Raw genomic sequence first — 12,079 nt, 5'->3', positions numbered from 1 at the left:
CGGGATAATCAACGCTCACTGGATGCCTCTGTCAGCTCGCCTGCATCAAACACCGTGTGACTTCTGTCAGATCTTTTTAATAAAACTATATTCTCACTTTCAGCAAACCTAAGTAAATATTTCACTTGAGCTGAATTTTTTAGACGATGTTAGCCTTCTGGATTTGTAAACCGCGCCACTAATTCCTTGAAAAATTTCACGGGTGATACCTATTATCCCGAGGTTTGTTACTGACCTGAGATGGGAGGCACTGCTGTAAAATATATCCTCCTTCTTGAGGGATCTAGGAGAGCTTTCCTACAGACTGTTGCATCTCTTGCATTACACTCAACACCTTTCCCCAAGTCACCCTTAGCCCCAACTCCTCTCTCTTCCATGGGAACGGAACCCCTGAATCGATCATTCCTTGTTGAGAAATTAGGTTTCTTTCTCCTCTGGAGATGTTCGTCATTGCTTTTCTTTTATCTCTGCATTTTCTGCTAGGACATGTCCCCTAACACAGAATTGGAAGCACAGCATTTAACAAGATGTTCCACGTTAGTGGCCTTCCAACCCACAGCACCTGATCTGTCAGTTCAGGGATGGAGCTGCTTTATCCCACCCACCTTGTGCTCTGCAGTACTCCACTGAAGTACAATTTACCATAATATTAGTTGTCAGTAAATTCAAAGACAGAACTCCTAAAGCTATAAAATGGATTAGAAGCAATTTAAAAAAGAATTAACAAACTAGAGTAAGAGTATACTGTCAACAAACAAATGCTCCATCATAGGACTGTAATTTGGAATTTTAATTACCCCTCTGCTTCTGTAACAAAACAATGTCTGAACTGGCAGCGATTTGAATCTCTCACAGGTCATTGAGCATTCTAGTTAATTACTCTATGAATAGCCTGTTTTTCTCCCCTCTGGAAACACGTTTCTAATGGCAGTCAAGGTCTGACAAATGTGTCATCTACATAATTAGCTAGGAAGCAACACAAAACATTAAACATGCTTTGTGCCGACAACTATCAAAACATTTCATTTGTTGTCAATTATTCATTACTTTGTAGGTTCTGAAGGGGTTGTTATTATGGAAATAAGTCCAGATGCTAACAAGGTTAGAGTTTTGGATTCAAATTAGTAATCAGAGGACTAACTTTAAAAAAAAATGTATCTCATGTACATCCAGCGCCATGTTCAATCAGTAGGAGATTATAAACAAATTTAGCTGTGCTCAAGTTAAAATGAAACCGATGCAGCCACGAACGTGAATTTGAGAGCTTCTGCTCCTTCTTTGAAGCACAGACTCTCCACTGTCATCGTAAACTTTCTGAACCTTTGGCAAGTCCCATTTGTGCTTGGTAAATGAGAGTTAAACATTTCACTGCGTGAGCTGACATGAGAGAGCAAGGACAGGGAAAGAAATCTCTGGTGTTTCTGGATTCCCACCCCCCACCAGCGCATATTATGTAAAAGTCAAAATTCTAGCTAACAAACTTTCGAGTGAGTCTGCCGTGCCGCACACTGGTTACCTTAGGTAACCCTTGGATTTCATGAGTATTTTTTTCTATTTCTGAAATCCGGTTTCTTTTATTACTGCTTTAATATTGTATATAAAGCCAAGTATTGTCTTGAAAGCAGCACTCCTAATGTATATAGAGGATATAAAAAGATTTCTCAACAAAATTGACCTCTCAGTGGCAAAGAAAATTGCAGTGGAAGACACATTATTGCGTAGTCATATCTGAGGCTTGGATCTATGGAGAGTCTCACTCCACTGTCCTCTAGCTTTCCCTTATAAACCAAAATGGCTTACAAATGTCATCCACAATAGTCCAATAAAGATTAGGAACAAAACACTGTCCTTACATTGATGAGATAAGAAAGATTTAACTGCAGAATGCAGTGTACAAGAACAGTTCATAAGGCTTGTTCTCAAATGAGAAAAATAGAATTCAAATTATATTTATGTGTGGCTAGAATTTAATTGAGATGATCAGTTTATTTTCTACATAATGTTTGATCAGATGCCTGTACTACAGAGCTAGATAAGAAGAAAAGGAAAAAAAGAAAAACATTCTATCAGGAGAAATCAAGAAGACCCGTTATCTACAGAGTGTGCAAAATATGTCAGGAAATAATTCTACCCTGAGCACTGAGAATGCTCAGTTAATAAAAAAAGATCAGCCACTCGCTAAGAGAAAATAATTGTCTGTATCTATATTTTTCAAAGCAAAAAGGCAGCCACATCTTACACTAAATAGGACACATTAAAATAAGCTTTAATAATCTTTATGCAGAAGGAAACTAATCCATTTTCAGATCATACGATCCACAGCAATAAAAGGAAATCATCAAACTAAAAACAATTTTAGAAATGGCTGCAGACTCTCATTTAATTAACATGCAACAGATCATATATTTATGAGGAAGTCAAAATATTTAGGAAGCCTATAATCCTGTAAGCCTTAATGTGGTATAAAAACAACAAATAAATGCAAAGTGTTACTGTTATACATGCCTGCTTGATCAATGGTTTTCACATATTGATCTATAAATGGAGTTGACAGTCTGTGTTGGCTGCACATTTTCCAAGCAGCGCTATTTTTGCAGAAAACCAATACGGGCAATTACCTTTGTTTGAGATGCCAAGTCTTATCAATTCAATGTGATTTAGTGTCATTTTAATTAAATATCAGGATCCACTTCAGGACAATTTATACAAACAAAGCCTCAAACCTAACTATAAGCTTGATTGGAAGTAAACATGGACAAGTCCTGCAGTCTCATAATATTTCTCAAAAACTCTGCTAAACAGAAGGCTTATATTTTTAGTAGCAATTTTTATGTCTGCCTTTTTGGCTAGCCACAACTTTGGCAAGTATCCTATAATCACAGAAGTAAGAAACAAAAGAAAATTGTTTCCTCTTTTTCTTTATAATATATTAAAAAAGAAAAATGAACATGCACAGTCTGTTAATGGAAGCGGAAGGAGTCGTGTACGTTAGCATTTAGGAATGGCTCGACCTAAGTCCTTATCCTAACAGTAATAAAAAGATATTTCCCTGTCCGTGAGGGCCATGAATAAAGTATTGCACTTCTGTGGAGTTTACAAGATGGAAATGGTGCATATTCATACACGTGGCTGCTTAAGACACCAGCATTAAATGCCGAAACTGCTCCTGTCTGAAAATCCTAGGTCTGCAATTCCCCTGATTTGGGCTATTTAAACTCTTCATTAATATCTATTCTAAACTGTCTAGTAGGCTCGAGCTTCCCTCTTATAAATAACATCAAAGCCGCATTAAACCTTTTGCAGTAGCTATTTGCTGGATTGCACATTAGCCTTTCAGCCCTTAAAGAGGCACACTTCACTTGCCCCCCATTTACGCTCACTAAGCTGTCTGCTTCTGGGTTTCGCACATTTGGGCAAATAAGCAGTCCACCTTCAAGAGGTCTCACTCCGGTGCTCAGGATGAGACAACAAATCACTGAGACCAAAGACCGTTCCTTCCCCACCAAGCGGAGGTCTCCAGATCTCTCTTACAGAGAGGCAATTTTCTGCTAACCACACCCTCCCATGTCCAAACTTCCCACCTCTCCAACAACTGGCCAGGTAGCAAAGTGGTCTTTTCAGATTTTGAAAAGGCATTGATCTTATTACCTAAAAAATGATCATTTGGTGTTTAAAGAAAACGATGCACACAGCCAATGAAATACTAATGGAGGATTAATGCCTGTTTTAACGGAATGCTTCCGTGCAGCCCTTAGGTAATGAAAACTTTAACGTAATAAGTGAATTCACCTGTGTTTGCATAGCACAGGGTCGAATAAATGTTTATATTGGCATTTCATACTGCTCCTCTGTTTAGGATACCAAGAATATAGGCTCTTCTGACATATCCAGGAGAGTTTCATATGGTGTTCCGAGTTCACAGTCATGTTAGACATATTTTTAACTGAACACAATAATAAAGAGAATTTTATGAATTAATGACAAAATTATACAATTGATTGGACCCAAGAACCTTTTATCATTTTCTGTAATAAGTTAAATCTTTGCGAATGTAATATCAGATTCTTATGCTATATACTTCAATAAGTCCATATTAGATTTGCATGATAGTTATGCCAGGGGACACGTAGTATAATATATGCCACATACATTAAATACGATGCATAACGTATATATGTGTGTCTCTAAGTAGTCCTAACTTTTTTTCTGTACAGATTAAATGTAAGTGTCTCTGTTGCGACAAACCATTCTGTATGTGACACGTGCACACATTTTTAGAATACATCTCCTCCCACCTCTCCTAAGTTGAAGATCTCCCCCCTTGACCTCACCCCCACCTCCAACTTCTGAAAAATCAAGTTCTTAGTTTAGCTTGAGCAGATATCTTTAACAGGCTTGTTTGAATAAATATGCCAAAATACTTTACATTCTGTCAGTATCTAGTCAGAAAATTGTGCATGGAAAAAAGAGATGAAAAGAACCGAGACAGAAAGAAAATTAGTGCCATGGCAAGCTTTCAATACAGTATCTCTCAGCCAAGTTTTCTCAGTGAAATGACATATCCTCACTAAAATACCCCTTTTATATAATTATGCACTGAGCACACATAACCAAAAGTAACTTTTATTTTTGTTCCTTATCGAGGAATACATATTGCCCAGGCTAAGAATGCGGAAACAAAAGCTGGGATAATTATAGCTAATTTAACTTTGGAAAACTCTTCTCTAGCAGTCCAGCATATAACCCCCCAAACTAAAGTTATGTAACAAGGTAATATCAACAATGAGAAACTGCATGATAAAATCCTGCCCAAAAGTGAAAAATGCTAATTTTGTCTCATTTAGCAGCTGGATACAGAAATGCTCATTAGTTTTAAGAGGGTTAATCCTTTTAACTTTTGCATATTGATATGCCAATTATGCCTAATTGTACAAGAGGCATCAGTCAAGGTAATAGTGCATAAACACATGAAAGTTATTAAGTACATCCCAACATGTAATAAAGTAGGTGTTAATTGGTAGCTGAGTTCTGCGGGCTATTGAGGTGGATAATTCATTGAGAGATGGATCACTTGTAATTTCTCTCCATAATTCCTTTTGCAGTCTCATGCTGTGATGTTTTCATGCTTGTCAAAAACAACTGCGGCATAGTGCCTTTTGTTAAACACAGCCAATAAAATATTTTAGGCATCATTAAATATACTTAACTTTTAAACTTTTTCAAAGGTACAGTTCTTACTGCTAATACATTATAGAGATTCCAATAATTTACTCTAACCACTGTCTTAAGTTCATAGTTGAGGAACATTTTAGCTGGTTTAAAAGCAAAGTCAGGCTGCCAGTGTTGTGCCTCCAAGCAGACAATACTTTTAAATGAGAGAGTGAATAAAGAAAAAACACATCTCTCCGTTAACTTATCTCAGGATGTATCTCCCACTCCCGACATATAATCACTGGCTTCCTCATGCTAAATCTGTCTATAATACCTGAAGAAAGCATGATTAAAACCATGTACTTCTCAAGCTCTTGAGATACTTTTAAATGAGAGAGTGAATAAAGAAAAACACATCTCTCCGGTAACTTATCTCAGGATGTATCTCCCATTCCCGACATATAATCACTGGCTTCCTTGTGCTAAATCTGTCTATAATACCTGAAGAAAGCATGATTAAAACCATGTACTTCTCAAGCTCTTGAGATGGTGGTGGGTTATTTCCGCGCACTTGAAATTTGAGTGAAAACAGAGAATAAATATAATCGGTAACATGCTACTCAGCAAGTTTATCTCATTTAATAACTCAGTTAGGGAGCTGAATATTTCATGGGCCCCTATGATATTAACAGAACACTCAATTAATAGCTCACATGTTTCTGCAGAGTGACTGGGACTCGCAGCCTGTCCCCAGCTAACCTATTTCCCGCTCTTGCTCTCAGTGTGAGAAACAAAATAGATCTGGGGTCCAAAAGAGTGGCTAACATTGCATAAATAATTTTGTAACATCCTATGGCCTCAGCTGCAAGTTACCACCATTATGGAAGAAAATTAACCAGAGGAGACTCATCGCAATCAGTGTGTTTAGTGGCTCAGGATGCGTGCAGGGGCAGGGACGCAATTGGCAGTAGAGTTCATCTCTAACTATTTTATTTCAGATCTTCCTAATGACACATTATCGAGACAAAATGGCTTCCTCTCCAAACCTTCCATCGCCACACCATTTAAGCTCATTCCAAATCAAATCGTAATTCCAATATTATATATTGTTGGGAGATTTTAAGAAAGAGATTTTCACATTTTTTTTAAAGATTTTTTTTCCCCCCTCAGTTCATTCTTAGCTAATTTTAGCCTCTGGCTTTTCAAAGTGATGTACTGTATTTGGAAGTACAAACACCACATGCTAGCATAACCTCATTATTTTTATAACACTGAAGCATGATAGTGGAGGCCCTTAAAATGAGTCAAAGGTGCTCTTCAGTCTAGCTCCAAATCCACTTTATCACTCTGGATTAAGCCCAGCTCCACTCTCGCAACTGGGGATATTATTATGACTATAAGTAGGCAAGATAAAATGCATTACAAAAACAGTTTTCTCATGCACATTAGGAAAACAAATAAAATAAAGCTAATTAGTTCTCTTTTTTTCTTCTTTTTTAACAAAATTCTGTATCTGGGAACATGGGGGTTTTAGGGTATTTGACTTACGGGTTCAATGACCTTCCCAACATCGGTGAGGATCATGGATTTACTTTGGCTCAGCCTGTCGTGGTGGCTGTTGGCATTTTTGATTCTCATTTGCACAGCTCCAGTGCCTTGACGGGTGGAATTCAGTGTTTCCACAGAGGTATCAGAATTCGTAGATTTCTGCATATTATAGCGTTATCCTGATAAAATATAAAAGCATTATGTTATTCTAAATATATCTTTTCCAAGAAAAACTTGGTGGAGTGCAGGTTCCTGTTCATCACTAAGGTACAAAAATGAAACAAACAATCTCTGCCTCTCTGAATAGTGGAGAAGGTAATTACTTTGTAGTTGTTTTTATCAACTGGGGCCTCTGTATGTGGCCAGTGCTATACATGCCAGAGGACTTCAAAGTTCATAGCCAGCACAGCCATGCTCGTGTCATTCCTAATTCCATTAAGGAATTCCTAATGGCAATATGATAGTCTTCCTTATGTAGAAATGCCAACTAAGCATCTTTAGGCTACATGCTGTTCGCACTCACAACGTCACTGACGTTTTACCCACCTCATCCCACCCCACCTCTACACGTTACCACCCACAGCCTTTTTTGGTGATCAAAAACCTGCATATTTAAGTGAGTAGAATTGGCGTTAGGGCAAACTAGGCTGGTCCCACTGACTATGAAATATGTTGGCTTAGCCTTCTTTACCTGGTGCTCAGCCTTAGCCCCGACTCCCACTCACAATACCCAAGGAGGGAAAGTAAAGGTCTTTCCGCTGCCATCTGCCAACTGAACTAGATTCAGTAGCTTTGCTGGACATAATGTTGATGAAGAATATGAAGAAAGAGAACTCAACTGTTGCAGCATCCACGGGCAGGCTAGGAGGGCTTTAGTTGTTTCCCCAAATCCGTAATCCTTTTCAATGGCCCCTCTCCACAAGTCCCTCCAAGGAACATATCATCGCATTTAAAAGAGAACATGTGCAATGCAAACACAGCTTCTAAGCTTCTAGAAACAGACCCCCTTGTGGCTTGATTGTTCTCTCCCTGTCTCACCTGTAGACATTCCTGGGCACATTGCACATGTTCTCTTAAACTGTCATCAGTTACAGAAGCCAAGATAATCCAAAAGAAGGATTGTATTTTAGGGAGCTAACTTTATTAGTACCCCTATGGCTGTTGGACAGACAATGGGGCTAGCTGGCATCATGGTAATGTTCAAGCTAAGTGAACACTAAGACGGTTAGAAAAGGATGAAAACATTTTAGTAGGAGGCAAAATGTTACCTCATAACTGATACCAGTAATGCAATTGAGTGATAACTTAGAAAAGAAGTTAATATTTGCTGAGCGTTCACTATGTGCCAGGCAATGCACTTAGTGATTTAATTCTTCAAAACTCCTATGAGATAGACATTAAACTCATACTTTTCTAGAAGAGAAACATAAAGATCATAGAGACTAATAATTTTCTCAAGAATAATGGACAGAAAAAGTGGAGGGCCTGTATTTTGTTCCAAATAAAAAAGACCCATACTGGTGAATAGACACATTCTAATTAATCTATACCATGAAATATTACTCAGCAATAGAAAGAATGGACTATTGATGCATGCAACCACATGGATGAATTGCAAATTGCTGAGTGAAAGAGGCCAGGCCAAAAAAAGTACCTATGGAGTACTTATGATTTCATTTATATAATATTCTAGAAAATGCAAGCTAATATTTAATTATAGAAAGCTGATCAGTGATTGCCTAAAGATGGTGTGAAGGGAAAAATGGATTATGGTGATTACAAGGAAACTTTTAAAGCTGGTGGATATGTTTGTTAGCTTGATTGCTGTGATGGTTTAACAATTGTATGCATATATTAAAAATCAAATTGTTTAAGTACTTGCACTATTGTATTTCAGTTAGACCTCATAAAGATGTTTACAGGAAAGTTGTTTTGAAAATTTCTTAACTAAATTAATTAAATTGACTTAAGTTTCTTAATTCTTTATTTTGTTCATACTCCCATTTTTATGCTTCTACATGAGTGATATATTATAAAAACTCATCTAGTTGAGAATAAAAGAGCTATTTCAATAAGATTTGAAATAAAAATTTCAAGTGATTAAAAAAAGAAAATCTCATCTCCACTCTTCCATAGGAATCTAATAACAGCTGCTTTGATGAGAAAGATTTTTCAATGTATCAAATCCGGCCACTAATATAGACATAGGGAATCTTACCACTACATCTAACTTGAATAATATATAGAGTACTATATAGACAACTGCTAAAAAAAAAAAAAAGAAAGAAAAAAAAGTAAATGCATTTTCCATATACCCCAGTACAGGATAGTAAGTTTTTGGTTTTATTTTGTGTGTTATTTGTTATTGAAACTACTATTTTCATAGCCAGTCAGAAAGTATTTCACAATAACAAAGCAAATCTATGAATCTTTGATATTTATGAGGATGCTACTATTAAAGTCATGAGTTTTCCCAAATAAACTATACTAAAATTTGTATGGAACCACAAAAGACCCTGAGTAGCCAAACCAATCTTGAGAAAGAAAAACAAAGCTGGAGGTACTACAACTGCAGATTTCAAAATGTACTACAAAGCTGTAGTAATCAAAACAGTATGATACTGGGACAAAAATAGACACATAGATCAGTAGAACAGGGTAGAAAGCCTAGAAATAAGCCCATGATTATATGGTCAACTAATCTATGACAAAGGAAGCAAGAATATACAATGGGGAAAGGACAGTTTCTTCAATAAAGGGTTCTGCGAAAACTGGACAGCTCTGCGTAAAAGAATAAAACTGGACCATTTTCTAACACCATACACAAAAATAAACTGAAAATGGATTAAAGACCTAAATGTGAGACCTGAAGCCATAAGAATCCTAGAAGAGTACACAGGCAGTAATTTCTCTGACACTGACTGTAGGAACTTTTTTCTAGATATGTCTCTTCATGCAAGGGAAACAAAAGCAAAAATAAACTATTGGGACTACATCAAAATAAAAAGCTTCTGCACAGCAAAAGAAACCACCAACAAAACAAAAAGGCAACCTACTGGATGGGAGAAGACATGTGCCAATGACATACTTGATAAAGGATTAGTATCCAAAATGTATAAAGAACATATACAACTCAACACCAAAAAACAAACAATCCAATTAAAAAATGGGCACAGGACCTGAATAAACATTTTTCCAAAAAAGACATACAGATGGCCAACAGACACATGAAAAGAAGCTCAACATCACTAATCATCAGAGAAATGCAATCCAAACCACAATGAGATATAACTTCACACCCATCAGAATGGCTAAAGTAAAAAACACAAGAAGTAATACGTGTTGGTGAGTATATAGAGAAAAAAGACCCCTCATGCACTGTTGGCGGGAATGCAAACTGGTGCAGCCACTGTGAAAACAGTATGGGGTTCCTCAAAAACCTAAAAATAAGTACAGAAACACTGTATGATCCAGTAATTATACTACTGGGTGTTTCTCCAAAGAAAATTCAAAAAGATATATGCACCCCTATGTTTACTGCAGCATTATTTATAATAGCCAAGATATGGAAGCAACCTAAATGTCCACTGAGAGATGAATAGATAAGGGAGATGTGGTATATATATATATATATGCAATGGAATATTATGCAGCCCAAAAAGGCTGAGATCATGACATTTGCAACAACATGGATGAACCTTGAGAGTATTATGCTAAGTGGAATAAGTCAGACTGAGAAAGACAAATACCATATGTTCTTACTCATACATGGAGTCTAAAAAACAAAACACAAACAAATGGATAAACAACAACAAAAAGCAGAATCAGACCTATAAATACAGAGAAAAAATGGTTGGCAGAGAGAATGAGGGTGCAGAGATGGGCAAAATGGGTGAAGGGGAGTAGAAGATACAGTTCTCCAGTTATGGAATGAATAAGTCACAGGAATAAAAGGCACCAGAAGTGAATATAACCAATAATATTGTAATAGAGTTGTTTGTTGACAGTTGGTAGCTATACCTGTGGTGATCACAGTATAATGTCCAATCTTGTCAAATCACTATACTCAAATTTTTAAAAAGTTAAAAATTAAAGCACGAGATTTTTCAGGGTATGCTTTCGTGAATAAAGTTAGGGGAAGTGAAGGAACGAAAATTGAGGGATTGTCATTGTAATAGTGGCCTTGGACTCCTTGACTAGACTGGTTGCCTAAAAAGGGGTCATGATGACTTCTTAGTGACAGCACTCTCTGTACTGATCACCTTTGTGGTCTTATACAAGTCTACAGACCTCTGGTTCATCACTGGGAAAAAAAATGGTCAGTGAGAGGGTCAGGCAAGAGGATTGCTGGGGTCTGTAAGATCCTTTTTACTTTACTGATGCCCTCAAAGTCTGGGAGCTCAGAAGTATTACTGCAGATTTACAAAGCTCAACAATTTTAGGCAGATAACCAACAAGGTAAATGCTTTGGTAGCACTTGATCCCAAGGAATTTGGGTAGGGGTTGAGGTGAATCTATGATTAAACAAAGAAGTCCTTTAGAGAAATACGGGTTCTCTTCCGAGTGCCTGTAAGCCTTGATCTTTCAAACTCAAAAGATGGTGTGTTTGTAATGTTGGTGAGGGAAAGCACTTAGGCTAAAGCCACTATCCTCTGACCAAGAGCATGAAGCCACAGTATTTACATAGCCTTGCCATGTGCCATTTACAGAACATGTTGCTTCCTCAGAGTCTGCACCAATTTCAATGTCAAATCAACATTTGCATTCTTGCAATGACTTTACAATCAACTGTTATTTGCCTAGTGAAGAGTTACTGCCAAAAGGCTGGATTACTTAAAAGGTCTCTCGTCTGGCTTCTCCACCTATTTTCTTAGGGACAGGTTGCAGAAAAAAACTTTCAGAATCTTCCTTCTTCAGACATTTTTGTTAGGCTGACTTCTCCTTGACTGTGGTATTAAGGTGATTTCTCTCTCCTCACACTTTCTCTCCTCTAGCCATTACTTCCTTTCCCATCTGACCCCCATCTTCACATTTTGTTGATACCCCTAGGCACTCTAGTTTTTCTCTTTATTCAGCCTCCCTTGTATTTTATGTTCTACAAGGGCATTCACCTGATACTATTTCATAATTGTTCTTGTATTCGCAAATATTTGACAGTTTCTAACTTAGCAGAGCACTGTATTGCTCTGAGAAGAACACAGTATGACACAAAACCTCCTCTTAAAGACTTCCACCAGCAGAAAATAAATGATCCATTGAACATTTGTGGAGCGTCTCCTAAGTGGCATGCACTATATCAGAGGCTGGAGATTCTCTTTCATTTCTTTTTCTTTTTTTTTTTAATATCAAGTGCCTTACAGGTCAGTGAAGGTGACAGAGA

The 12,079-nt window shown here is 37.2% G+C and overlaps 1 protein-coding gene across 1 annotated transcript in view; it reads right to left on the bottom strand.

Moving 5' to 3' along the window:
* Nucleotides 1–12,079, bottom strand: part of ARHGAP15 (Rho GTPase activating protein 15) — a 610,094-nt gene that overhangs the window by 575,423 nt on the left and 22,592 nt on the right. Inside the window, exon 2 of the mRNA XM_035726444.1 lies at nucleotides 6,700–6,880. Within this exon, the coding sequence (XP_035582337.1) occupies nucleotides 6,700–6,864 (165 nt within the window). The 5' untranslated portion in view covers nucleotides 6,865–6,880. The remainder of the gene's footprint in view (nucleotides 1–6,699; nucleotides 6,881–12,079) is intronic.

The sequence above is a fragment of the Zalophus californianus genome, chromosome 3 (genome assembly GCF_009762305.2).
Source record: "Zalophus californianus isolate mZalCal1 chromosome 3, mZalCal1.pri.v2, whole genome shotgun sequence".
NCBI lineage: Eukaryota > Metazoa > Chordata > Mammalia > Carnivora > Otariidae > Zalophus > Zalophus californianus.
The sequence above is the reverse complement of the archived record's forward strand: the minus strand, read 5'-3'. Positions and strand labels throughout refer to the sequence as shown.